This window comes from Heterodontus francisci, chromosome 24 (genome assembly GCF_036365525.1).
Source record: "Heterodontus francisci isolate sHetFra1 chromosome 24, sHetFra1.hap1, whole genome shotgun sequence".
In the NCBI taxonomy this organism is placed as follows: domain Eukaryota; kingdom Metazoa; phylum Chordata; class Chondrichthyes; order Heterodontiformes; family Heterodontidae; genus Heterodontus; species Heterodontus francisci.
This window is the reverse complement of record NC_090394.1, coordinates 73,252,980-73,280,597: the sequence shown is the minus strand read 5'-3', so window position 1 is coordinate 73,280,597 and position 27,618 is coordinate 73,252,980. Positions and strand designations below refer to the sequence as shown.

General features: G+C 42.6%; 1 protein-coding gene and 1 non-coding gene across 4 annotated transcripts in view; both read left to right on the top strand.

The window, feature by feature from the left end:
- Nucleotides 1-1,231: 1,231 nt before the first annotated feature.
- Nucleotides 1,232-27,618, top strand: part of trrap (transformation/transcription domain-associated protein) — a 218,468-nt gene continuing 192,081 nt past the window's right edge. For 2 of the 3 annotated variants that reach the window (XM_068056568.1, XM_068056567.1), the window contains exons 1-13: nt 1,232-1,306; nt 1,660-1,709; nt 9,867-9,977; nt 11,688-11,792; nt 13,711-13,794; nt 14,068-14,124; nt 14,213-14,338; nt 15,788-15,865; nt 17,302-17,390; nt 19,718-19,814; nt 19,896-20,034; nt 21,610-21,688; nt 26,807-27,041. In XM_068056568.1, the coding sequence (XP_067912669.1) occupies nt 1,680-1,709; nt 9,867-9,977; nt 11,688-11,792; nt 13,711-13,794; nt 14,068-14,124; nt 14,213-14,338; nt 15,788-15,865; nt 17,302-17,390; nt 19,718-19,814; nt 19,896-20,034; nt 21,610-21,688; nt 26,807-27,041 (1,230 nt within the window). In that variant the 5' untranslated portion in view covers nt 1,232-1,306; nt 1,660-1,679. The remainder of the gene's footprint in view (nt 1,307-1,659; nt 1,710-9,866; nt 9,978-11,687; nt 11,793-13,710; nt 13,795-14,067; nt 14,125-14,212; nt 14,339-15,787; nt 15,866-17,301; nt 17,391-19,717; nt 19,815-19,895; nt 20,035-21,609; nt 21,689-26,806; nt 27,042-27,618) is intronic. The other variant, XM_068056569.1, reaches the window with a different exon arrangement.
- On the top strand, nt 1,377-1,579 carry LOC137383741 (small nucleolar RNA ZL1). The gene has a single exon (XR_010977453.1). It is a non-coding gene; the product is annotated as a small nucleolar RNA ZL1 (small nucleolar RNA).

The following is a 27,618-nucleotide window of genomic DNA, read 5'->3' as shown; positions in this document are numbered from 1 at the left end:
ACAAAAGGGAGATGTGTGTGGAGGACTGGAGTGGTTAAATGACGAAAGGGATGAAGGTGCAAGGCAAATGGAGTTAATTTCAAAGCTTTGTTATAACTTGAAAGTAATGGGGGCTAATGAGGCTTTTTCTGTTTGGTAGTCCAAAGAGGTTTAATTGCTAGCCCTGTAATTCTAATGACCCAATGCCACCACCACATCTTGGTCATCCTGCCAGGTATTTTGAGCTATGAATGGAGGACCTCTGGACTCTGGCTTTGGTCCTACTGAGGGTGTATGACGAAATTGTGACTTTCTGTTTCTAAGTCCGAATTGGTGTCTGTACCTCTCGTACGTTTCCTATCCCGCAAATGATTTTGGCATGCCAGTTCACTGAGGTGTCTGCAATTGTAATCTGGACAGCATTTGTACTTCACAAATCGTACTTCAGTGTTGCTACCATTCAAAGGGAAACATCGTTATGGTATGCAGTCTTCTAGGAAGTTGCTCACACAGAATGTTTGCATTTCAGGAGTTTACATTGGGAATTGTTGACCCTGCAATTTGGATTAATTCTGAAGCATAGTTTGCACATGAGCGGCCTGCATCCAAATATCTTTGACATTTGGCGATAAATTGCCTGTGATATCTGTCCTGGGTTATTCTTGTATAGAATCATAGAATCTTAAAGCACAGAAGGAAATCATTCGGCCCAACATGCCTGTACTGTCTTGTAGAAAGAGCTATCCAATTAGTCCCATTCCCCCGCTCTTTCACCATAGCCCTGCAGATTTTTCCCCTTCAAATATTTATCCAACTCCCTTTTGTAAGTTACCAATGAATCTGCTTCCACCACCCTTTTAGGCAGCTCATTCCACGTATTGTAGCATGCTGTGTAATAAAAAAATTCTCTTCTCCCTTTTTTTGTCAATTCAATCCTTGGGTTACCGATCCTTCTACCAGTGGAAACAGTTTCTCCTTACCTCTCCTAATTTTGAATGAATGCCTCTTGTAAATTTCTCCTGAATATCCCTGCTGTAATGAGAACAAGCTTCTCCAGTCTCTCCACATAACTGAAGTCCCTCAGCCCTGATACCATTCTAGTAAATCTCCTCTGCACCCTGACCAAGGCCTTGATATCCTTCCTAAAATGTGATGCCCAGAATTGCACACGACATTCCAGCTGAGACCTAACCAGTGATTTATAAAGGTTTATCATAACGTCCTTGCTTTTTATACTCTTACTTTTTTTTTTACAGCATATGGGAATGGAGTTACAGAAATAATAAACTTTGTGATTCAAGTCAGAAAACAGGAGAATGACTGAGAAGTATGTTGCTTCATTTAAGAAAAAAAATGATAGCTGTTGATTGTAATTAACAGAATGAATCATAACTTGAACAGAAGCAAAATGATGGAGACAAATTGCTAGAGCCCTAATGAATATTTTAGAAGGTGGCTCTGTGTGTGCGTGTATGTGTACACCTGTGTGTGTGCGTGAGTGAGTGAGTGTGCGTGTATGTGCACGTGTGTACTGGTGTGATTGTGATGCTACTTTCTGTTATGGGCGATGTTAGTAAAACTGATAAGATCTGATTGCTTCTGTCAGACCATATAGTCATAAACAAGATCAGCTTTTTTTTTTCAATCCTAAGTGATTTCTGTTTATATTTTCTTTTGCAGCTGATGAAACCAAACTGAAAATGATGCAGGAAGTTAGTGAAAATTTTGAAGTAAGTTTCCAGCGTTGGTTGTATTGAGTGTGAATTTATAAGCATCTTGTTTGTGATGCTCACAAATTTAGGATCATCTTGTTATGACACTGTTTAAAAGGCCTGGTGTTATGGAAGTGCTTCCATTTAAAAAAAAAAAAAAAAAATTTTGTGGACTTGTGTTTAAAAATTGTGGAAATGGATTCATTTGAAAGACTGAAGAGATTCCATAGGTTTTGGACTTTGTTTTTTTTCTAAAAGGTCACTGGAAGAACTTGAGATTTTGCTTAAAAACAAACCCTTACTGGATGTCCCATGTCTTAAGCTAAGTAAACATCAGCAACCTTGTTGACGAGGGGAGTTGCTTCCAGAGAAGTGACATGTCAAGGTTCATGGTGGTCAGCAGTTGGTTTCGTTTTGGGCATTTTGAGTCTGTTGGCGGTCAGCCTGTTAAGACAGAAGCCACCAGTTCATCCTTTTTCCACCTCTTTGAGAGAATCTGAGAATCCAGTGTGATAGCTGAAACCCCTGTTGCCGCATTTCTCCTGGAAAGCCTCCAGACTAATCATCAATGTTGCCTGAAGAGTACTGCTCCAAAAAGATCCCAGTGACAGCCATCTACGCGTATTTGGACTCCAGAATAAAGGGATAATTGATATAATTCCATAGCTTATCCTTTTTTTCTTCAAGAATTAACAAGTATTTGGCCAAAGTATTTTTTTGCCTTCTTTGTAAAGAAATCTCTGCAGAGAAAAGTGTGAAGTGATTCATTTTGGAAGGTCGAATTTGAATGCGGAATACAGGCTTAAAGACAGGATTCTTGGTAGTGTGGAGGAACAGAGGGATCTTGGGGTCCATATCCATAGATCGCTCAAAGTTGCCACCCAAGTTGATAGGGTTGTTAAGAAGGCGTATGGTGTGTTGGCTTTCATTAACAGGGGGATTGAGTTTAAGAGCCGCGAGGTTATGCTGCAGCTCTATAAGGCCCTAGTTCGACCACACTTGGAATATTGTGTTCAGTTCTGGTCGCCTCATTATAGGAAGGATGTGGAAGCTTTAGAGAGGGTGCAGAGGAGATTTACCAGGATGCTGCCTGGACTGAGGGGCATGTCCTACGAAGAAAGATTGAGGGAGCTAGGGCTTTTCTCATTGGAGCGAAGAAGGATGAGAGGTGACTTGATAGAGGGGTACAAGATGATGAGAGGCATAGATAGAGTGGATAGCCAGAGACATTTTCCCAGGGTGGAAAGGGCTATCACCAGGGGGCATAATTTTAAGGTGATTGGAGGAAGGTTTCGGGGCGATGTCAGAGGTAGGTTCTTTACACAGAGAGTGGTGGGTGCGTGGAATGCGCTGCCAGCGGTGGTAGTAGAAGCAGATACATTAGGGACATTTAAGCGACACTTGGATAGGTACATGAATGATAGTAGAATGAAGGGTAGGTAGTTAGTTTGATCTTAGAGTAGGTTAAAGGTTCGGCACAACATCGTGGGCCGAAGGGCCTGTACTGTGCTGTACTGTTCTATGTTCTAAAATGTCTTTATTTTTTCTTTAACTGGTGTGTCGGGTTAATTTAGGAGAGAACTTTCATATTTCAACCTGTGTTAATAAGCTTTGCATCTTTATTGAAGAAGACTTGTTTTATAACAAATTATTAACTTAGTTTGTGAAAGAAACCTGGTTGGTGGAATTTATTTAAAAATAACGGTATATAATTGGCCGTATCGGTAACTGGGTAAAACATTTAAATATATAATAAAAGCAAAATACTGCGGATGCTGGAAATCTGAAATAAAAATAAGAAATGCTGGAAATACTCAGCAGGTCTGGCAGCATCTGTGGAGAGAGAAGCAGAGTTAACGATTCAGGTCAGTGAAACTACTTCAGAACATTTAAATATATGTTGTGACCCTTGGTGAGGTGGAACTAGAGAAAGACAATGCACTCTTCCAGTCTCGGTTGTAGAATATAATTGGAGGCTCTGTGCGGGGTGTCCAAAAGCCGCGATGTGCAATTGTAAGTGGCATAATAATAATTGAAAAGGGGAGAAGTTTTCTTGTGCATTAGAGTAACGTTTGCACTACCGGAATGGCTTTGTCAATTGCTACTTCCTCTCTGGAGTTGCAGTTGTTGGAAGTCAATCATCTCCGCTCCAGAACATCACTGTAGGAGTTCCTCAGGTTAGATTCCTAGGCCCAATCATTTTCAGCTGCTTCATTAATTACCTTCCTTCAATCATAAGGTCAGAGGTGGGACTGTTTGCAGATGATTGTGCAATGTTCAGCACCATTCGCAACTCCTCAAATACTGAAGCAGTTTGTGCAGAAATGCAGCAAGACCTGGACAATATCCTTGCTTGGGCTGATAAGTGGCAAGTAATATTCGTGCCAGACAATATCCAGGCATTGGCCATTTCCAACAAGAGAGAATCTAACCATCTTCCCTTGATATTCAATGGCATTATGAATGCTGAATCCCCCACTATCAACACCCTGGAGGTTACCATTGACCAAAAACTGAACTGGAGTAGCCATATAAATACCGAGGCTACAAGAGTAAGTCAGAGGCTAGGAATCCTGCGGTGAGTAACTCACCTCTTGACTCCTAAAAGCCTGTCCATCATCTACAAAGCACAAGTCAGGAGTGTGGTGGAATACTATCCAATTGCCTGGATGGATGCAGCTCCAACAACACTCAAGAAGCTCGACAGCATCCAGGACAAAGCAGCCGACTTGATTGGCACCCCATTCAAAAACATTCACATCCTCCACCACCGACGCAGTGGCAGCAGTTTGTACCATCTGCAAGATGCTCTGCAGCAACACACCAAGGCTCCTTAGACTGTACCTTACAAACCCACGACCTCTACCACCTCGAAGGACAAGGGCAGCAGATGCATGAGAAAGCCACCACCTCCAAGCCACACACCATCCTGACTTGGAACGATATCGCTGTTCCTTCAGTGTCGCTGGTTCAAAATTCTGGAATTCCCTTCCTAACAGCACTGTGGGTGTACCTACCCCACATGGACTATAGCGGTTCAAGAAGGCAGCGCACCACCACCTTCTCGAGGACAATTAGGGATGGGCAATAAATGCTGGCCTGGCCAATGACGCCCACATCCCAGGAAAGAATTTTAAAAAGAAAGGATTTTTCTCTGAGTGATTTGAAAAATTTAACCAAGACTAGGCTAGAAGCATTGACAGAAAAGTTGGAGTTGAAACTAGGGGCTAAGAAAGCAGACATAATTGAAGTAATAACACAGTATTTGAAATTGGAAGAAGGAAATGTCAATCCAGATGATTCTTCAGTTGAATTAGGTAGAATTCAATTGCAGATGACGCAGCTTGAACTTGAAAGAGAAAAAGAGAGGAAAAGGATAAAGAGAGAAGAGAGGCACATGAGAGAAAGGGGGCGAGAAAGTCATTTTCACGCCACACAAGTGCTAGGCAATGACCATCTCCAACAAGAGAGAATCTAACCATCTCCCCATGACATTCAATGGCATTACTATCACTGAATTCCTCACTATCAACATCCTAGGGCAACCATTGACCAGAAACTGAACTGGAGTAGCTATATTAATGCTGTGGCTACAAGAGCAGGTCAGAGGCTAGGAATCCTGTGTGCAATAAATGCTGGTCTAGCCAGCGATGCCCACATCCCGTGAATGAATTTTTAAAAAAAAGGGTATTCGAATTTTTAAAAAAAAGCTGGAACTAAATCAAAAAAGGGCCCTTGACTCCAGTGAAGGTTCTGAGGAGGAAGAATCTAACTTCAACCCAGGACCCGGTAGGGAACTGTTTAAATTTGTGCAAGCCTTCCCTATGTTTGAGGAAAGGGACATAGAGGCATTTTTCATTTCTTTTGAAAAGCTAGCTGAACAGATGAGGTGGCCGAAAGAAAACTGGACACTGCTCATGCAAAGCAGATTAATTGGCAGAGCTCATGAAGTCTATGCTATGCTTTCTGAGGAGGCTTCTACAGATTGAGATGGCAAAAAAGGCTATTCTCGCTGCTTGTGAGTTGGTCCCCGAAGCTTGCAGGCAGAAATTTCATAACCTCCGGAAACAGCCTGGGCAGACTTCTATGGAATTTGAGAGGGTGAAGCAAATTAATTCTGATTGTTGGATGCGAGCTGTAAAGGTAGAGGCCACGGTTGAGATCCATAGGGAAATAATTCTCCTGCAAGAATTTAAAAATCTCTTCCTCCAATTAGAAAGAACCCACATAGAGAACCAGAAGGTTTCAACAGCCTGACAGCTGAGATCGCTGGTGATTATGAGCTTGTTCAGAAGCCAAAACCCTTTTTTCTGTCACCTCCACAAACTGGAGAAAGAAAAAAAAGGTTGGAGGGTGAGAGGAAGACAAGTAGCCGGAGACAAGAAGGGATAGCTGGGAATGCCCCGGGATCATCTCCTCAGGTCAGAAGGGAAAGTGCTGGGGGTGGAACTGAGGTATGAAAGCCCAAGTGTTTACATTGCCACAAGGTGAGACTCCTTTGTGCAAAATGCTGGAAGTTGCAGGGTAAACCAGTGGGACTTATTGGGGTACGCAAGGCGAATGCAGCGAAAGGGGCCCTGACCGTGAGTACGACAGATCAGGCTGTAGCTCTGACTGCAGCTGTAAGGCCAAGTACTCAAACTATTGTTTTTTTTATTTGTTCCTGGGATGTGGGCGTCGCTGGCTAGGCCAGCATTTATTGCCCATCCCTAATTGCCCTTGAGTAGGTGGTAGTGAACTTGAACCACTGCAGTCCATCTGGGGTAGGTTCACCCACAGTGTTGTTAGGAAGGGAGTTCCAGGATTTTGACCCAGCGACAGTGAAGGAATGGCGATATAGTTCCAAGTCAGGATGGTGTGTGGCTCTGAGGAGAACTTGTAGTTGGTGGTGTTCCCATGCATCTGCTGCCCTTGTCCTTCGAGGTGGTAGAGGTCGTGGGTTTGGAAGGTGCTGTCTAAGGAACCTTGGTGCGTTGCTGCAGTGCATCTTGTAGATGGTACACACTGCTGCCACTGTGCGTCGGTGGTGGAGGGAGTGAATCTTTGTGGATGGTGTGCCAATTAAGCGGGCTGCTTAGTTCTGGATGGTGTCGAGCTTCTTGAGTGTTGTTGGAGCCGCACCAATCCAGGCAAGTGGAGAGTATTCCATCACACTCCTGACTTGTGCCTTGTAGATGGTGGACAGGCTTTGGTGAGTCAGTAGGTGAGTTGCTCGCCTCAGGATTCCTAGCCTCTGACCTGCTTTTGTAGCCACCGTATCTTCATGGCTACACATGTTCAGTTTCTGGTCAGTGGTAACCCCCAGGATGTTCATAGTGGGGGATTCAGCATTCATAATGCCATTGAATATCAAGGGGAGATGGTTAGATTCTCTCTTGTTGGAGATGGTCATTGCCTGGCACTTGTGTGGCGCGAATGATACTTGCCACTTATCAGCCCAAGCCTGGATATTGTCCAGGTCTTGCTGCATTTCTACACAGACTGCTTCAGTATCTGAGGAGTCGCGAATGGTGGTGAACATTGTGCAATCATCAGCGAACGTCCCCACCTCTGACCTTATGATTGAAGGAAGGTAATTAATGAAGCAGCTGAAGATGTTTGGGCCTAGGACACTACCCTGAGAAACTCCTGCAGTGATGTCCTGGAGCTCAAATGATTGACCTCCAACAACCGCAACCATCTTTCTTTGCGCTAGGTATGACACTAACCAGCAGGTGTTTTCCCTCTGATTCCCATTGACTCCAGTGTTGCTAGGGCTCCTTGATACCATACTTGGTCAAATGCTGCTTTCTTTTTTAAGGGCAGTCACTCACCTCACCTCTTGAGTTCAGCTCTTTTGTCCATGTTTGAACCAAGGCTGCAATGAGGTCAGGAGCTGAGTGACCCTGGCTGAATGCAAACTGAGTGTCAGTGAGCATGTTATTGCTGAGCAAGTGTTGCTTGATGGCACTGTCGACGACACCTTCCATCATTTTACTGATGATTGAGAGTAGACTGCTGGGGCGGTAACGCACCAAGCAGGACTTGTCCTGCTTTTTGTGTACAGGACATATCTGGGCAATTTTCCACATTGCCAGTTGGATACCAGTGTTGTAGCTGTACTGGAACAGTTTGGCTAGGGGCACAGCAAGTTCTGGAGCACAGGTCTTCAGTACTATTGCCAGAATGTTGCCAGGGCCCATAGCCTTTGCGGTATCCAGCGCCTTCAGTCGTTTCTTGATATGACGTGGAATGAATCGAGTTGGCTGAAGACAGGCATCTATGATGCTGGGGACTTCAGAAGGAGGCCGAGATGGATCATCAACTCGACACTTCTGGCTGAAGATTGTTGCAAATCCTTCAGCCTTACCTTTTGCACTGATGTGCTGGGCTCCCCCATCATTGAGGATGGGGATATTTGTGGGGCCACCTCCTCCAGTTAGTTGTTTAATTGTCCACGTTCATTCACGACTGGATATGGCAGGACTGCAGAGCTTAGATCTGATCCATTGGTTATGGGATTGCTTAGCTCTGTCTATCGCATGCTGATTACGTTGTTTGGCACGCAGATAGTCCTGTGTTGTAGCTTCACCAGGTTGACACCTCATTTTGAGCTAACGTAAAAAATAGGAGCAGGAGTAGACCATTCGGCCCTTCAAGCCTGCTCTGCCATTCGTTATGATCATGGCTGATCATCCAACTCCATAACCTGTTCCTGCTTTCGCCCCATATCCTTTGATCCCTTTAAACCCAAGAATTATATCTAACTCCTTCTTGAAAACATACAATGTTTTGGCCTCAACTGCTTTCTGTGATGGCGAATTCCACAGGTTCACCACTCTCTGGGTGAAGAAATTTCTCCTCATCTCAGTCCTTAATGGTTTACCCCTATCCTTAGACTATGACCCCTGGTTCTGGACTCCCCCACCCTCTGGTATGCCTGGTGCTGCTCCTGGCATGCCCTCCTGCACTCTTCATTGAACCAGGGTTGGTCCCCCGGCTTGATGGTGATGGTAGAGTGGGGGATATGCCGGGCCACGAGGTTAAAGATTGTGGCTGAGTACAATTCTGCTGTTGATGGCCCAGTGACCGCCATCTATGCGTATTTGGATGCCAGAATAAAGGGACAACTGATATCATTCCATATCTCATCACTTTTTTTCTTCAAGAATTAACAAGTATTTGGCCAAAGTATTTTTTGTCTTTTTTGTGAAGAGATCTCTGCAGAGAAAACCTTTATTTTTTTCTTTAACCTGTGTGTGTGTCTGTTGGGGTAATTTAGAAGGGAACTTTCATATTTCAACCTGTGTGTTAATAATCTTTGCATCTTTATGGAAGTCTTATTTTATAATAAATTAATAACTTTGTTTATTAAAGAAACCTGGTGGGTGGATTTTATTCTGAAATAAAAATTGAGTATATAATTGGCCGCATTGGTAACTGGGTAAAACATATAAATATATGTTGTGACCCATGAAGAAGTGGAACTAGAGAAAGACCGTGCACTCCACCAGCCTCGGTCGTAACACTGGGTAAAGTGAGGAAACAAACTGGAGTATGACACCAGTATTAGTGCAATAGAATTATAGTATTTGCAGCACAGAAACTGACCATCTGGTCCATGCTTGTGTTTGTGTTCCACATGAGCCGCCTCCCACCCCTCTTCATCTAACCCCATCAGCATACCCTTCTATTCCTTTCTCCCTCTTGTGTTTACCTAGTTTCCTCTTAAACGCATCTATGTTATTCACCTCAACAACTCCCCGTTGTAGCGAGTTCCACATTGTAACTATTCCCTGGGTAAAGAAGTTTCTACTGAATTCCTTATTTATTAGTGCAGACGTCACTATGTGCTATTCTGTAGACATTAACGCAAGTCAACTGTAAACTTGGGTGTCTGTTTCTGTGAATTATGTATCTTGAGAATATAGTCTTAGGTTATGGTCTAATGAATAATTGATATTTCCATGTACAATGTAATGTTTTACATTCGGTGAGTCTGAAATTTGAACATGGGAATTCTGCAATTGCAGAACCAGTCGCCACTGGTTCATTTTGTCCAACAAAGTTGCTGAAATTGAGAATTTTGGACTACTGTTTATTCGTATTGTACTTTCAATAGTTGTAATCTTAGGTTTTTTTATTCAAATTTTATTCTGGATTGTAAACAAAATCTGTAATATCCCTTGCTTCCAGAATGTCACAACCTCACCACAGTACTCAACTTTCCTTGAACACATCATTCCTCGTTTTCTCACATTCCTGCAAGATGGAGAAGTGCAGTTCCTTCAGGAAAAATCTGCCCAGGTATGTGTTGGAGGTGCCTTGCAGGATTTGCGTTCCACAATAACTCATTTTGCTAAACGGGTTGAAAAATCAGATGCTTTATATTCAATCTTATTTATTTATTATGGATATTCAACACAAGAAACAAACTATTTTTCATTAAGAAGTATTTTCCTCCCACTGCTGTATATTCTGTCCTCCAGGCAAAAAAGGCTGTGTGTAAAAGTAATACACTCAACTTGGGTAAAAGTTTGCTCAATTCTCTTTACTTTAAGCCACCAGCTAATGATTTGTTTTATATGGTAATTAATAGGCTTTCCCAACCCAAGAGAACATCTGTTAGATAGGTTTAATGAACTCTAGCTCACCAATTAGTAGGGCAGAAAATGCTCATTTTTATAAAAACATATTTTGACAGTAATCATTGGTGCATTTAATGAGCATGTTTAAAATTCAAGCATCATTTTGCAGGATCTGACTGAGCTCTCTGCTCTAGGTTGCTGGTTAATAGTTGTAATGCATGAGTGCACAAGTGGTATGCCAGAGTGTAGGGTCAGGTTGATGCAAAGACCAGATAGTTGCTTTGTTGTTTACTGTGGTAACTAAAGATTTGCAGTAACCTCTGCAAAGTAGATGAATCCATTAACCACAGATTCTCCTTACCCACGGAATACCAAGAAGCTTCCTTTTATGTTCCTTTCCTTCTAGTTATAACAGCTTCAAAAGTTGTGGTTAGACCTCATAATTCAGTTACCATATACATGTATTTAAAAATGTTGTATTCCAATGAAATGTTGCTTATGAACCTTGCAAAGTCTGTAGCCTGTGGCTAGTTGTCACAGAAACATTTTATGTAATGAGGGTCAGTAACCAGCGGACACAGATGAAGATTATTGGCAAAAGATCATGGCAGGGTGGGGGGAATGAGGAGAAATATTTTTACACAGCACGTTATGATCTGGAATGCACTGCCTGCAAGGGTGGTGGAAACAGATACAGCAGTGGCTTTCAAAAGGAAATTGAATACATGCTTGAAGGGTCGAAATTTGCAGGGCTATGGGAAAGAGCAGGGGAGTGGGACTAATTGGAAAGCTCTTTCATAGAAACAGCACAGACACGATGGGCCAAATGTCTGCTTCCTATGTTTTGACCGTCGCCTTTGAGCCGTCACGGATTAACTTATGTGATGTATGGTCGTCCTAGTCTAATGGTGTAGTGCGTGCCAGGCTGTTCAGATGACATCTGGAGCCTTTAACATCCTGCAGATTTCGCTGTGCAATTGGTGGCTTGGTCCCTCTGCAGGATTTCAGTATTTCTCCATGTGATAATGCTCTCAATAGTTGTTTGCATAAGATACTTATTAATTTAATTAATTATTTGATTACAAAATGGCATGCCTATAAAACTGATTTCTTTAAGACCCAAATGTCTCTTGCGTTCAATTTGTAGAAGCAGCTTTAAGTTTTGTGGTGTAGAATCCTTTCTTTTCTGAATTTCTTCATGTAACTGACCTTCTTGAACTGTTGCATTTTTAATGGGCAACAGTCTGTGTTCACAGTCAAAAAAATTGTCTCAATTTGTTCAGAACTGTTTCAGGCAACCCTTTTTCAAAAAAAAACTCTAGTGCAGTATTGTAATATTTATGATTTCTGTAAAAAGTATTTGTGTGCAATAAAATCAGCATGCTTTGATTTTTAGTGAACTTTTTTTTTATAAATTGCATATTTCTAGCAAGTTCGGAAACTCGTCCTTGAAATCATCCACAGAATTCCAACAAATGAGCATTTGCGTTCCCACACAAAAAATATTTTGTCTGTGATGTTTCGGTTTTTGGAGGTAAGTTTTCACCATTTTCCCTCTTTTTGTTTGTTTTAACTTTGTGCATTTTTAACCTCCAGGCAGTAACCCAATTTATAATCTAGCACGTTAGTGTCTAATGTTTAGTCTTTTGATTCAGGGATTCTTTTAGAACCATTGCACTAGGTGCAATATGTCGTTTCGATTCACATGCATTGAAATCGTATCTCTGAACATAACAGAAGAAATAGGAGTTGGAGGAGGCCATTGAGCCTTTCGGTCAGTCGTGGATCAGTTGGTAGCACTCTTGCCTCTGAATCATAAGGTTCTGGGTTCAAGTCCCACTCCAGGGCTTGAGCACAGAAATCAAGGCTAACACTTCAGTGCAGCATGAAGGAGTATTGCACTTTTGGAGGTGCCATCTTTCAATGAGATGTTAAACCGAGGCCCCATCTGCCTGCTTGGGTGGATGTGAAAGATCCCATGGCACTACTTGAAAGAAGAGCAGGAAAGTTCTCCCTGGTGTCTTGGCCAATATTTATCCCTCAATCAACATCACAAAAACAGATTATCTGGTCACTATCCCATTGTTTGTGGGAGCTTGCTGTGCACAAATTGGCACTATGTTTCCTACATTACAACAGTGACTACACTTCAAAAGTACTTCATTGGCTGTAAAGGGCTTTGAGAAGTCTGGTGGTCATGAAAAGTGCTATATAAATGCAGGTCTGTCTTTTCTTTCTTCCGAGCCTGCTCCGCTATTCCGTAAGATCAACCTCAACACTACCTTCCTGCACTATCCCATATAATTAAGGAATAAACGTTGGCCAGGACTCTGGGGTGAACTCCACTGCTTCTGTTCAAAGTAGTGTCATGGGACTTTTTACATCCACCTGAGAGGGCAGATGGGACCTTGATTTAACATCTCATCTGACACAGTACCTCCGACAGTGCAGTGCTCCCTCAGTTTAAAAAAAATCTTCCATTTATACAGCGCTTTTCACGACCACTGGACATGTCGAAATGCTTTACAGCCAATGAAACACTTTTGAAGTGTAATCACTGTTGTAATGTAGGAAACGTGGCAGCCAATTTGCACACAGCAAGCTCCCACAAACAGCAATGTGATAATGACCAGATAATCTCTCTCTCTTTCTGATGTTGATTTGAAGGAAAAGTATTGGCTAGGACATCGGGGAGAACTCCCCTGCTCATCTTTGAATTAGTGCCATGGCATCTTTTATGAGAGTGCAGGCAGGGCCTTGGTTTACTGTCTCCTCCGAAAGATGGCCCCTTTGAAAGTACTGCACTGGGAGGATTGGCTTGATTTTTGTGCTCAAGTCCTGGAGTGGGACTTGAACCCTGAACCTTGTGACTCAGAGGTGAGAGTGCTACCCATGAGTCATGGCGAATACCGTAATTGAGTTATTTTAAAGCAAGGGGGATGCTTAGTTTGTAAGTAAAGGCAGAGCACCAAGATTAGGGACAGAGCTGCCACAAATTGGCACTGCACACCTATGTGGTTGAATGGGCAACCTCCGTTCCTGTGATCCTCCTTGTCTTCGGCTCTGTGTCTGCAGTGTTGGTATACCATGTGTACAAGACCAAATGTGGGGAAATTTCGTCATTCACCTGGCAGATGAAGGGCATGTCCCTTTAAGATGAGAAATGCAGGAGCCACTGTATTTAAATCTAAATTGAGCCAGTGAATAGCTCGGATAGAAAGACAGTGGAGTGTTCTTGAAAGGTATCATATCTGCAGTTCAGATTCGGGTATCCCTTAAACCTAGATCTACTGCGAAGCGTCCAGTATCTGTTGAACTGTGTTTGTTTAATTATAATTGTTTTATTTAGAGCAAAAATGTAGATGAGGGAAATAAGATTCTGAAACTATTAAAATCACTTAACGGGCAAATGCTTAATGTGATGTTGCACTTCCCCCATTTCCCTGCTTTAGGTCGAGAATGAAGAGAATGTACTTATATGTCTCAGAATCATCATTGAATTGCACAAGCAATTCAGACCACCAATCACACAGGAAGTAAGTACGCTTGCTTGAAAGAACAGGCAGTTTAAAAAGTATAGAAAGCCATTAGTTTTATGTGGTTTATTGTACTGAGCTGCTTTGAAGTTCAAATGAGAATCTCCAGACAATTGTTTCTGAATGCTTGTTAAAATTAGTTTTTTTGAAAAAAAAATCTAATGACTTTGAGAAGCTTCTGGTTCAGTTTGGATTCTGTAATGGCCCTGTCTAATGAATACAGGCTATAAAATGGGGCATAATTTTTCTAATGCAGTATCTGTTTTGTTACAGATTCACCACTTCCTTGATTTTGTGAAGCAGATTTACAATGACCTACCGAAAGTTGTGGTATGTAGTGCACTGGGGATCATTCTTTTGAATCTCTGGATGTTGTTTGGAAAAATAATTCATTTTTCATTGCTCCTCCTCCTCCTAGACACGATACTTTGAGAAGCCCCAGGCAATCGCTGATAACACTGTTCCTTCGCCAGAGATGGTTGGCATGATCACTCAGGTCGTAGTTAAGACCAATCCTGAGCGAGAGGACAGTGAATCAAGAACGGTAAGTTGATCTGTCGAAAGTTCATGTTGCCCTTTCACCTTTGGCAACTAGGTTTGCATCTAACCCAGGCTGACGGCTGAAGTATCCCCTTCTGCTGGCTGTAGAGGTCCTGTGCAAGGATCTATCCTTGATCCCCTCCGATTTCTTGGCAACATCGTTAGAAAGCACACCTTTAGTTTTCACATGTATGCTGATGACGCTCAACTCTACCTCACCACCACTTTTCTCGACTCTTCCATTGTTGCTAAATTATCTGACTGCTTACCTGACATCCAGTAACGGATGAGCAAAAATTTCCTCCAATTAAATATTGGGAAGACCGCAGCCATTGTTTTCCGTCCCCACTCCAAACTCCATCTCTCTTCATGCTAGCAGTCTGAGATTAAGCCAGTCTGTTCGCAACCTTGGTCTCTTATTTGACCCCATGATCAGCTTTCAACCTCATATATTTGTGCCATCCACTAAGACCGTCTATTTCCACCACTGTAACATCGCTTGACTTTGTCCCGTCCCAGCTCATCTGCTGCTGAAACCTTCATTCATGCTTTCATTACCTCTAGACTTGACTGTTTCAACACACTCCTGGCTGGTCTCACATTGTACTCTCTGTAAACTTGAGGTTGTCCAAAATTCTGCTGCCCTTGTTTTAACTCTCATCAAGTCTCTTTCCCCTATCACCTCACGCTTGCTGACGTACATTAGCTCCTGGTCAAGCAATGTCTTGATAAAATTCTCATATTTTCAAATCCCTCCATGACCTTGCCCTCCATCGCCTCGCCTCGCCCCACCCTACCTCCGTATTCTCCTCCGGCCCCACAACCCTTCAAGATATCTGTGCTCCTTTAATTCTGGCCTCTTGTGCATCCCTGATTTTAATTGCTCCACCATTGATGGCTGCGCCTTCAGTTGCCTAGGCCCCAAACTCTGGAATATCTTCCCTACACCCCTCTTTCCTCCTTTAAGACAGTCCCTAAAACCTAAATCTTTGACCAAGCTTTTGGTCATCTGACCTAATATCATCTTGTGTGGCTGAATGTCATTTTTTTTTTTAATGCTCCTATGAAGCAACCTGGGGTGTTTTATTATGTTAAAGGTGCTATATAAATACAAGTTGTTGATGAAATGGGCTATTGCAATCTTAACCTGCATTTTTAAAACATAATAACACGCAGGTAAATCTGCATTATTGGTGATTTTGATCTCTACACTTCAAATCTGTAAACAGTTCCTTTTTGTGTAAATTTGAAACTAATCAATCAATTTATTTCCTTCCATACTTCAAAATGAAGGGCAGCAGCTGCTTATGAAAAAAAACTGATTAATTTTAATAGGTATTGGTGTCCTTTCCAAAACAGCCCTTCTGGGGAATGCTTGCTAAATTAATATTTCACTTTTGTAATTGTTTATATTAATGAAAGACTGATTGTATAAAATGCTTGTGTCTTTCAGCATACCATAATTCCTAGAGGCTCCCTCTCACTGAAGGTGTTGGCTGAGCTTCCGATCATTGTCGTTCTCATGTATCAGGTAATTACTGTATTTTGTTACCATAGGGAGGATGCTATTTTGAATGCTTGAGATATTGCAGCAGTTGGGTCCTGGGTCTTGATTTATTCAATCAGTACCCAGATAGCCTCCGGCTTTTCTGGTGGTAATATTTAGTTTCTTTTCTTGTCTCCAGCAATTTTTCTCTTCCCACTTCTCTCTGGTCCATACTGCTCTTCCAGCAGAGTGTGCACGTAACGGCTGTAGGTGTTTACCTGTGTCCTGGCTTCTCTGAAGCATGTGAGCCTGGTCCACGCCTCTCATAATTCATTTCCCTGCTTGTGTGGAAGCTGTATAAACATTTTGGTTAACTCAGCTAATGACCCAAGAGGTGAATTCCTGAATTAGGGTGAAACCTAGGAGCGTCGGTGTTGCAGACTGTGGATCTGGTCTTATCTGTGCGGCTGCCATTTTTGTCCAGCTCTAGGAGGGTTTGATTATTTCCCCACGCTGGTGGGCAATAGTGCTGGCCCTGGCCCAGCCCCTAACTGCAGCCCCAGCTTCTCTAACTGCTCACCCTCAATCTGTTGCACACAAATGACTGAACAAAGTCCCATGAGAAGGGGGCAGACAGGCTGTATAGGAAATCGGTGTCCATGTGAATGACCCTTCAGTGCTGTACTATTCGTGCCTTCCACCCCTTTCTGTGACAATTCCAAAGGCACCCTTTCAAGGGAGTCAGTGGACCTTTGCCCATGGGGGTGGAGGTGCTGCAGCTGGAATCTTTCTTCCCACCCCAGCAATAGACACCTTAAGCAGGGAGATTATATTTACAAATAAATTCACAAAGGGTGGTTGCATGGGGGTAGACGTGAATTGATTTCAACCCATTAGCTTTCCCAATGGCAGAGCTGCAGGCTGATAGCTGCTCCCCTCCTTCCAGGAACTTTATATTTGTTTTTGGGATGTGAGCGTTGCTGGAAAGACCATCATTTATTGCCTGTCCCTAATTGCCCTTGAGCAGGTAGTGGTGAGCCTTGGTGCTGAAGGGATGGAGCAGGTGGTGGATGTCAGGGTGCTGCGCTGCTGCATTGCAAGCCAGTGTTGCTGCTGTTTTCGATCCCTGCTGGCAAATTAACCATAATTCACCAGAAAGTTTTTGGGAGCAGTTCATCTCATCTCCCTCTGCTCCCACCTTCACCAAGAGCTGACTTTGACTCTTTTGAAGTGGTGGATCAGGTTGTGAGTTGAATGCCTCCTGAGGTGGTGCTTGGATCCCTCCCCTGGGTGGCAGGGCTAAGACTACTTGGTGTGAAGCTGCTTTTCAATGGGACTGGTGACCCAAAGCATTACTTCATGTTCAACCCTTAATGAGTGATGACGAATTTAAAAAAGAAAGGAAATTGTGCATGATGATACTAATGCCAAGCTGTGGAGTTAGTCTAAAGAAAGTCACTAATGCCCCTGTTTCATTTCAGCTGTACAAGCAGAGTATACACAATGTCGTATCTGATTTTGTGCCTCTGATTATGAGCACCATCATGCTGCAGGTTACACCTCAAGCAAGGTAAGCCCTATTCCTCTGGGTGGTGCTATAGACTGCAGCAGCAATTGGTTTCATTGTGAAAATTTCTATTTGCTATCTAACCGTGTGCTTAATATAACTTTAAATGCGGCCTTGGAACAAAAATCCACATGATAGAGTGAGGAAACGTTATGGACGCTGAAAATAATCCGTGGGGTGATTTGTCTGACAAGTGATTTTGGTTTTTCATGAACTCTTCAAACCATAAGGTCGCACGCAGTATTGGAGTCGCCCTTTATGGTTCAATAAATGCTCAAAAGTTCTGTAATGGTCATAATCTTTATAGAGTACTCTTTTGCTGGTCTGTGTACTGATTGAGAAGCCCTCACACCTGGTAATGGGCACTTGAAGAGTTAAGGCTAGTTAAGCTAATCATCTGTTCTTATCCCGGGAGGTGTAAAAGTGGAAGATCCTGTGAATGTTTGCTGCTTTGGAGATCATTTGATCAGAAGCTTGGACATTTCATTTTCCAATCCTCCCCTCTCCCTCACAGTCTTTTTTTGTAGCTAACAGTTAATTGGAAGCCTTTTTCTCCCTACAATACCACTTATTTTATGGTCTGTCTGAGAATCATTTTGCCTTTTAATGGTGTTGACCAGAGCATGGTAACTATTGGAAGGCCGATGCCTTACTAAACTCCAACACAAATTTCAGAGTCCTTCAACGCCAAAGTTTAAGCAAGCCTTGTTTGAAGACAAAAGGAGGAGGAAGTTGGAGGCAGTACAGTGAACGTTTACCAGACTAATACCTGGAATGGACAGGCTCTCTTGTGAGGAGAGATTGGACAGACTAGGCCCGTATCCGCTGGAATTTAGAGGAGTAAGAGACGTCTTGATTGAAACATATAAGATCCTGAGAGGTCTTGACGGGGTGGATGTGGCCAGGGTGATTCCCCTTGTGGGAGACTCTAGAACTAGGGATCACTCTTTTAAAAATAAGGGGTCGCCCATTTCAGACAGAGATGAGAAATTTTCTCTCTGAGGGTCGTGAGTCTTTGGAATTCTCTTCCTCAAAAGGCGGTGGAAGCAGAGTCTTTAAATATTTTTAAGGCAGAGGTAGATAGATGCTTAATAAGCAAGGGGGTGGAAGGTTATCAGGGGTAGGTGGAAATGTGGAGTAATCAGTTCAGCCATGAACTTATTGAATGGTGTAGCAGGCTCAAAGGGCCGAGTGGCCAACTCCTGCTCTTAAATCGTATGTTTGTATGAAATCATTAGTAGACAGTTGTATTTTTTGTTAGTAAGTGGGGGGCCTGCAAAGGCAGGCCTTGTAGTGACCAGCCTTAAGCAGCTTGTTTATATCGTGCAGATAATTGAATAAGCATGCGTGGATCACACTGATTCAATTCAGTTTATAATTTATTCAGCATGTTTACATTGTGGGCTAGTAAAATGTGAGCTTGGACTAAATAAATTGGCTGCTGCATGCAGCGAAAGAATAGTTTCGGTAACTGAGAGACCGTAAAGATTTTCTGAGGGCAAAATAAAATTTAGAGCATGCAAACAAAAGTATCATATAGAATATCAATAATTCCTGAACGGTGATGCTTGCAAATCATTCATCATTGACTATATAAAGTTCAGGTATTAAATCTGATGAGATACTCATTCTGAAAGGAGCGGGGTTTATAGATCTTTCTGCATCTGAGTAATCGGTATCAAAAACTGACCCAAGTAGGCTGGGCTAGGCTCACTAAGGTACATTTAGCTGCTCTTTGGGCTGGAATGCTATGTTCTAGTCCAAACTGTCAGGACGTTTTGAGCGTTAGTCTCCAGGGTCCATGGTTAACGAAGACTGAAGTCTGCTCTCCCCCACTGGAGCTCGTCATTGTATTCAGGATGGAATATCAATGTGCTGACTTAGTGCAACTGGTTCCTGTGCTGAAAAACATTATACATCACAACAGTCATTGAGGTCACAAATAGTGCTTGCTATGAGTTGGTGCTGGACCCTCTGCTTACAGACCTGCGATGAGAGAAAAAAAATGGGATCTTTGAGCCTCACTGGCAAAAGTATTGGGGTTGCTGTTTGCTCTGAGGTTGGTTGGATTGATACTGTAGGAAACCTTGAATTTGTTGGTTTTAAAAATACAGATCTTTTTACTGAGCTATATCTGTAGTTTCTTAAGCAGTGCCAATTTTGTGACGCGCTGTGTGCAGAGCTTAACTGTAAAATGGCATGAAAATTGCCACTACTGAGGTTTTGTTTAAAAGACACCCTTCTTTTAATCAATTGCATTGTTTCACTAAAATGTAAATATTTGCTGAATTTAGAGATTTGGATCTGATGGGATATACTTCTTCCTGTAGGCAAAATAAACTTTACAACAAGGAACTGTATGCCGACTTCATTGCTGCACAGATTAAAACATTGTCCTTTTTGGCTTATATCATAAGAATTTATCAGGTACGTTCCTTTCTAATGGGCTATACTTGGAATTTAAATATGCAAGGGAGATCCTGTGTGTAATTTTCTTCCTCTCTACAGGATTTGGTTGGAAAGTATTCACAGCAAATGGTGAAAGGAATGTTACAACTGCTGACTAACTGTCCGTCTGAAACTGCCCACCTACGGAAGGAACTGCTCATCGCAGCCAAGCACATTCTAACCACGGACCTTCGTAACCGTATGTAGTTTTTGTGCTGTGTGAATCTGAAAAGTCTTACTAGAAAGTGCTACGTTAATATTAAAATTGAGCTGTTCAAAGATGGTGTGGGATGCTGATGTTTTAGCTGAGAGCGCAGAGACCTCTGTTTCAAGTTATTTTCTCACTTCTCTCCCACTCCCCACCATAGTGTCCGTGTAGAAATGCAGCAAGACCTGGACAATATCCAGGCTTGGGCTGATAATTGGCAAGTAACATTCGCGCCACACAAGTGCCAGGCAATGACCATCTCCAACAAGAGAGAATCTAACCATTTCCCCATGACATTCAATGGCATTATGATCGCTGAATCCCCCAATATCAACATCTAGGGGCTACCATTGACCAGAAACTGAACTGGAGTAGCCATATAAATACCGTGGCTACAAGAGCAAGTCAGAGGCTAGGAATCCTGCGGCGAGTAACTCGCCTCCTGACTCCCCAAAGCCTGTCCACCATCTACAAGTCAGGAGTGTGATGGAATATTTTCCACTTGCCTGGATGGGTGCAGCTTCAACAACACTCAAGAAGCTCGACACCCTCCAGCACAAAGCAACCCGCTTGATTGGCACCCCATCTACAAACATTCACTCCCTCCACCACCGATGCACAGTGGCAGCAGTGTGTACCATCTACAAGATGCACTGCAGCAATGCACCAAGGCTGTTTAGACAGCACCTTCCAAACCCACAACCTCTACCAACTAGAAGAACAAGGGCAGCAAATGCATGGGAACACCATCACCGAGTTCCCTTCCAAGTCACACACCATCCTGACTTAGAACTCTATCGCCGTTCCTTCACTGGGTTAAAATCCTGAAACTCCCTTCCGAACAGCACTGTGGGTGTACCTACCCCACAGGGACTGCAGCGGTTCAAGAAGGCAGCTCACCACCACCTTCTCGAAGGCAATTAGGGATGGGCAATAAAAATGCTGGCCTGGCCAGCGACACTCACATCCCATGAATGAATAAAAAAAAATGTCCCCAATCTCTGAATTGTCTGAGTGGGCGAAAGACCTGGTTCTAGTCCTCAGCTGCAGCTCTTCTCAGTGGACAGTTGGAATATGTACAGGAATCAGTAGTTGACTCTCCTTCCAATGTTCTGCTTTCAAAGCTGAAGTGCCCAGCCTCTACTCCTTGCAGTGGCACAGCTGGACTTGTTGGAGTGCAACTCTACCTCCCACTGTCCAGTATGTTGGTGCCTCTCTGCAGTGTTGCATTTCTAAAGATTGTGCCTGTAAATGGAAGTTAGTGTGGTTTTTATGGCGTCTGTTAGATATAGTTTCTATCTTTAGAAGCAGTGAAGTGAACTTCTTAACTTCTAGATGAGAGACCTCAGTCTCTTAATCATCAGCCACCATTGTAATTGGTGTTTACTTTATGCAATTAGGTATTTACTATGCTGGACAGTAGGAGCACTGTAAATATGTTAGCATAATATAATTGTGTTAATGTTTCACAAGGGAAAAGATGATGTTTAATTAATTAGTTTTGTGTGTGCATTAATGAGGGAGAGTTGGTGGCTCTCTGCATAATACCAATCATTTGTTTTACAGAATTCATTCCATGCATGGATAAGCTGTTTGATGAATCTGTCCTAATAGGCTCAGGATACACAGCTCGGGAAACGCTGAGGTAGGCGATCAGTCTGGTGCATTGGAAATAGGCTGGGGTGTTTAATTAAATAGTGCCTGCACATCGAAAGAAAATGCTAGCAGCGACTTGACTGCAGATTGCCTTATGTGTTAAAAGTTGCCATAATTGAGGATTCTACTTTGTTGCTTAAATGCTGACATTTTGTACATTTTCACCTTTCTTGGCACTTTAATGTGAGCATGTTTGCTAGTGTGTGTTTGGAATTTCATTATTGACGTTTTACTGCAACACTATTGCCTTCTAATTGTATTGCGTGAGCTATTTTGTGGAAAGTTTTTGCCTTTATTTGAATTTTTAAAAGAAAGAGTTCAAGCTCTCGTGATGTAGTTCAAAGCTACTTAATGGAAAGGGGAATAAATGAGGCATTTTATTTCAGTGTTGACACTTGAGACAGTCCTGCTAACTCATAAGAGCTGATAAATTTTAGCCATGGCTTAGTTGGTTGCCCTGTCACCTCTGAACCAAAACGTCCTGAGTTTAATCCCATTCCAGAGCACAAAAATTTAGGCTGACACGCCAGTGCAGTACTGAAGGAGTGCTGCACTGTCTGAGGTGCCGTCTTTCAGATGAGACGTTAAACGGAGGCCCCGTCTGCCCCCTCAGCTGGATGTAAAAGATCCCATGCAGTATTTCGAAGAGGAACAGGGGAGATATAGGATCATAGGAAATAGGAGTAGGAGTAGGCCAATCGGCCCGTCGAGCCTGCTCCGCCATTCAAACTGATCATCTACCTCTGCGCCATTTTTCCCCACTGTCCCCATATCCCTTGATGTCATTAGTATTCATAAATCTATCAATTTCTGTCTTGAACATGCTCAATGATTGAGCTTCCACAGCCCTCTGGGGTAGAGAATTCCACAGATTTACCAACCTCTGAGTAAAGAAATTCCTCCTCATCTCCGTCTTAAATGACCTGTCGCTTGTTCTGAGACTGCGTCCCCTTATTCTAGACTCACCAGCCAGAGAAAAACATCCTATCCACATCCACCCTGTCACGCCTTGTAAGAATTTTGTAAGTTTCAGTGAGATCACCACTTGTTCTTCGAAACTCTAGAGAATACAGGCCCAGTTTCTGCAATCACTCCTCATAAAACAATCCCGCCATCCCAGGGATTAGTCTGGTGGATAAAAGCAAAATACTGCGGATGCTGGAAATCTGAAATAAAAACAAGAAATGCTGGAAATAGTCAGGTCTGGCAGCATCTGTGGAGAGAGAAGCAGTGTTAACGTTTCGGGTCAGTGACCCTTCTTCGGAACTAGTCTGGTGGACCCCTGTTGCACTCCCTTCATGGCGAACAAAGAACAGTACAGCACAGGAACAGGTCATTCGACCCTCCAAGCCTGCGTCGATCTTGATGCCTGCCTAAACTAAAACCTTCTGCATTTCCGGGGACCATATCCCTCTATTCCCATCCTATTCATGTATTTGTCAAGATGCCTCTTAAACGTCGCTATCGTACCTGCTTCCACCACCTCCCCCGGTAGCAAGTTCCAGACACTTACCACCCTCTGTGTAAAGAACTTGCCTCGCACATCCCCTCTAAACTTTGCCCCTCTCACCTTAAACCTATGTCCCCTAGTAACTGACTAGGAACCTGGTAAAAAGCTTCTGACTATCCACTCTGTCCATGCCGCTCATAACTTTGTAAACCTCTATCATGTCACCCCTCCACCTCCGTCATTCCAGTGAAAACAATCCGAGTTTATCCAACCTCTCCTCATAGCTAATGCCCTCCAGACCAGGCAACATCCTGGTAAACCTCTTTTGTACCCTCTCCAAAGCCTCCACGTCCTTCTGGTAGTGTGGTGACCAGAATTGCACGCAATATTCTAAGTGTGGCCTAACTAAGGTTCTGTACAGCTGCAACATGACTTGCCAATTTTTATACTCTATGCCCCAACTGATGAAGGCAAGCATGCCGTATGCCTTCTTGACTACCTTATCCACCTGCAATGCCACTTTCAGTGACCTGTGGACCTGTACGCCCAGATCTCTCTGCCTGTCAATACTCCTAAGGGTTCTGCCATTTACTGTACACTTCCCACCTGCATTAGATCTTCCAAAATGCATTACCTCACATTTGTCCGGATTAAACTCCATCTGCCATTTCTCCGCCCAAGTCTCCAACCAATCGATATCCTGCTGTATCCTCTGACAATCCTCATCACTATCCGCAACTTCACCAATCTTTGTGTCGTCCGCAAACTTACTAATCAGACCAGCTACATTTTCCTCCAAATCATTTATATATACTACAAAGAGCAAAGGTCCCAGCACTGATCCCTGCGGAACACCACTGGTCACATCCCTCCATTCAGAAAAGCACCCTTCCACTGCTACCCTCTGTCTTCTATGACCGAGCCAGTTCTGTATCCATCTTGCCAGCTCACCTCTGATCCCGTGTGACTTCACCTTTTGTCCCAGTCTGCCATGAGGGACCTTGTCAAAGGCTTTTCTGAAGTCCATATAGATAACATCCACTGCCCTTCCTTCATCAATCATCTTTGTCACTTCCTCAAAAAACTCAATCAAATTAGTATATCCTCAGATAAGGAAACCAAAACTGTACACAATACTCCAGCTGCGGTCTCACCAAGGCTTTATACACCTTTACTCCTGTGCTCAAATCCCCTTGCAATGAAGGCCAATATGCCATTTGCCTTCTTAGTTGCTTGCTGCACATGCATACTAGCTTTTAGTGACGAATGAACAAGGACACCCAGGTCTCTTTGGACATCAACACTTCCTGACCTCTCTCCATTTAAGAAATACTCTGCCTTTCTGTTTTTCTACCAAAGTGGATCACTTCACACTTATTCATATTATATTTCATCTGCCATGTTCTTGCCCATTCACCTAAGCCTGTCCAAATCCTTTTGAAGCCTCCTTGCATCCTCTTCACAACTTATATTCTCCTCCAAATTTTGTCATCCCCAAATTTGGAAATATCCCATTTGGTCCCCATATCCAAATCATTTATATAGATTGTAAACAGCTGTGGCCCAAGCACTAATCCTTGTGCTACCCCACTAGTAACAGCCTGCCATCCTGAGAATGACCCATTTTTTCCTATTCTCTGCTTTCTGTCTGTTAACCATTTCTCAATCCATTGCAGTCTATTACCTCCGATCCCATGTGCTGTAATTTTGTTTAGTAACGTCTTGTGTGGGACCTTATCAAAAGCCTACCGACAATCCAAATACACCACATCCACTGGTTCTCCTTTATCTATGCTACAAGTAACCTCCTCAAAAAACTTCCAACAGGTTTGTCAAACATGATTTCCCTTTCACCAATCCATGTTGACTCTGCCCAATCATATTAGTTTCCAAGTGTTCAGTTATCTCATCCTTTATAATACATTCTGATATTTTCCCTACTACTGACGTCAAACTAACAGGTCAGTAGTTCTCTGTTTTCTCTCTCACTCCCTTCTTAAATGATGGGGTTACATTTGCTCCCTTTCAGAATCTATAAAATTTTGCAAGATAACCACCAATGCAACCACTAGCTCCATAGCCACCTCCTTTAATACTCTGGGATGTAGCTCATCTGGTGCAGGGGATTTATCAACTTTCAAACCAATTAATTTTTTGAGTACTACCTCTTTATTGATACTAATTACTTTCAGTTCCTCATTTTTACAAGTCCCTTGGTTCCCTAGTATTTCTGGGAGATTTTCTGTGTCTTCCTCTGTGAAGACAGACACAAAGTAAGTGTTTCGTCTCTCTGCCATTTCCTCGTTCTCCACCACAAACTCTGCTGTCTCTGCCTGCAATGAACCCACGTTCGTCCTTGCTAATCATTTCCTTTTCACATACCTAAAGATGCTTTTACAGTCGGCCTTTATGTTTCTAGCTAGCTTAGAGTCATAATCTCTGTTCCCTTTCTTTATCAGTTTCTTGGTTCTCCTTTGGACTCTAAGTTGCTCCCAATTATTTGGCTTGCCACCTTTTTCAGGCAACCTTATAAGCCACTTCCTTTGACCTAATGCAATCCTTAACTTCTTTTGTTAGTCACGGTTGATTCACCTTTCCTGTTGGGCTTTTGTGTCTTGGAGGAATGTATATTTGTTGTAAACCGTTTAAGACCTTAAATACTAGCCATTGCCTGTTTACCGTCAAATATTTAAATGTAGTTTCCCAATCCACTATAGCCAACTTTCCTCTCCATACCTTCTAAGTTTCCTTTGTTCAGATTTAAGACGTGAGTTTCAGAATGAACTATATCTCTTTCAAACTTAATGTAGAATTCTAATATGCCAGGTGTACTGGCGAATATTTATCCCTCTATCCACATCACTAAAACAGATTATCTGGTCATTATTACATTGCTAATTGTGGGAGCTTGCTGTGCACAAATTGGCTGCCTAATTTCCTACATTGCAACAGTGACAAACTACACTTTAAAAATGCTTCATTGGTGTACAGTGCTTTGGGATGCCCTAAGTTCGTAAAAGGCACTATATAAATGCAAGTCTTTATTCCTGAGTGTTCAGCAGACCTGTGTTAAGACTGTAATGCAAAACTTCCTCTTTCTCCATTACACGGATAAACAAAGGTTCTTTCAAGCCATGATTGTTGCTTTTGTTGGCATTTTGGTGATTAAATGCTAATATGTTGATCATTGGGATGATGCAGCAGTAGATGCTATATAGTGGAATGGCAGGATTCATTTCTCTCCTCCCTATTACTGAGCATCCTCTCACTAATGTGTAGAATTGTAAAACCATCTATGTAGAATTATAGCATAGTATCATACAACACGGGGAGGTCATTTGACCCCTTGTGCCAGTGGGCATAAACTTCATACATATTGCACATAAAGTACTATTTTATGTATAAGCTTATATTACATATATGAAACCATGACCTATGGTTTGTTACCCTATTGTATAAATGTAAGTTCTGTAAATTATTACTTGTGAGTTACCATTCATAGAATGATACAACACAGAAGGAGGCCATTTGGCCCATTGTGCTTGTGCTAGCAATTGCTGTTGTATTTCAGGTTATGGCAATGTGCAGAGTGTTGTGTGGATGCAATGTACTGGAAATTGTAATTCTGTTGTAAATTTTTTACTTTCTTCGAAACAGACCTCTGGCCTACAGTACACTGGCTGATCTCGTGCATCATGTTCGTCAGCATCTTCCTCTGAATGATCTGGCCCTAGCCGTTCAGCTATTTGCAAAGAATATTGATGACGAATCATTGCCCAGCAGCATCCAGACAATGTCTTGCAAACTTCTGTTGAACCTGGTAGATTGTATTCGTTCAAAAAGCGAGCAGGAGAATGGGAATGGAAGAGATATTCTCATGAGAATGTTAGAGGTACAGGATTAGATTGCATTGAATTTTAAAAACAATTTCTCAGTCATTGCTGTGTGAATTTCTAATGCTAGTGTTATATGCTTTTGTACGATGGAAATAGGAAAAAGGGCAGCACATATGACTTTGGGGACTGAATTACATCTGCTTTCCCTAGTCCAATTGTTCCCAACTCTGCTTTACCTTAAACCTACACTTAGTCTTCACTCTCTGCGTCATTCCACAGGAGATCGACTGGTACTATATTTAAAAATTTGCATCCACACAGTTTTTGTCAACTTTGCTTTATAAATTCCTGTGTCAACATTTCTAATGGGAAATGCCTGTGTAAACTTGTCATGCAGTAATTGCACCCTCCTGCCAGTGGTTATGAAGGCATGTCCCTGCTCCTCAGCCTATACTGCAGAAAAACTCCTACACTTCAAACAACTTTACTCTGCTTCCCAAAATGCTGCATGTAACTTATTCTAACTATAAATGATATAAATGCATATTGTAACTGAGGAAAGAAAGCTTGATTTTAAAATGGGTACTGTGAGCCTGGATGCTATAAAGTGGGATGGCAGGATTCATTTCCTAC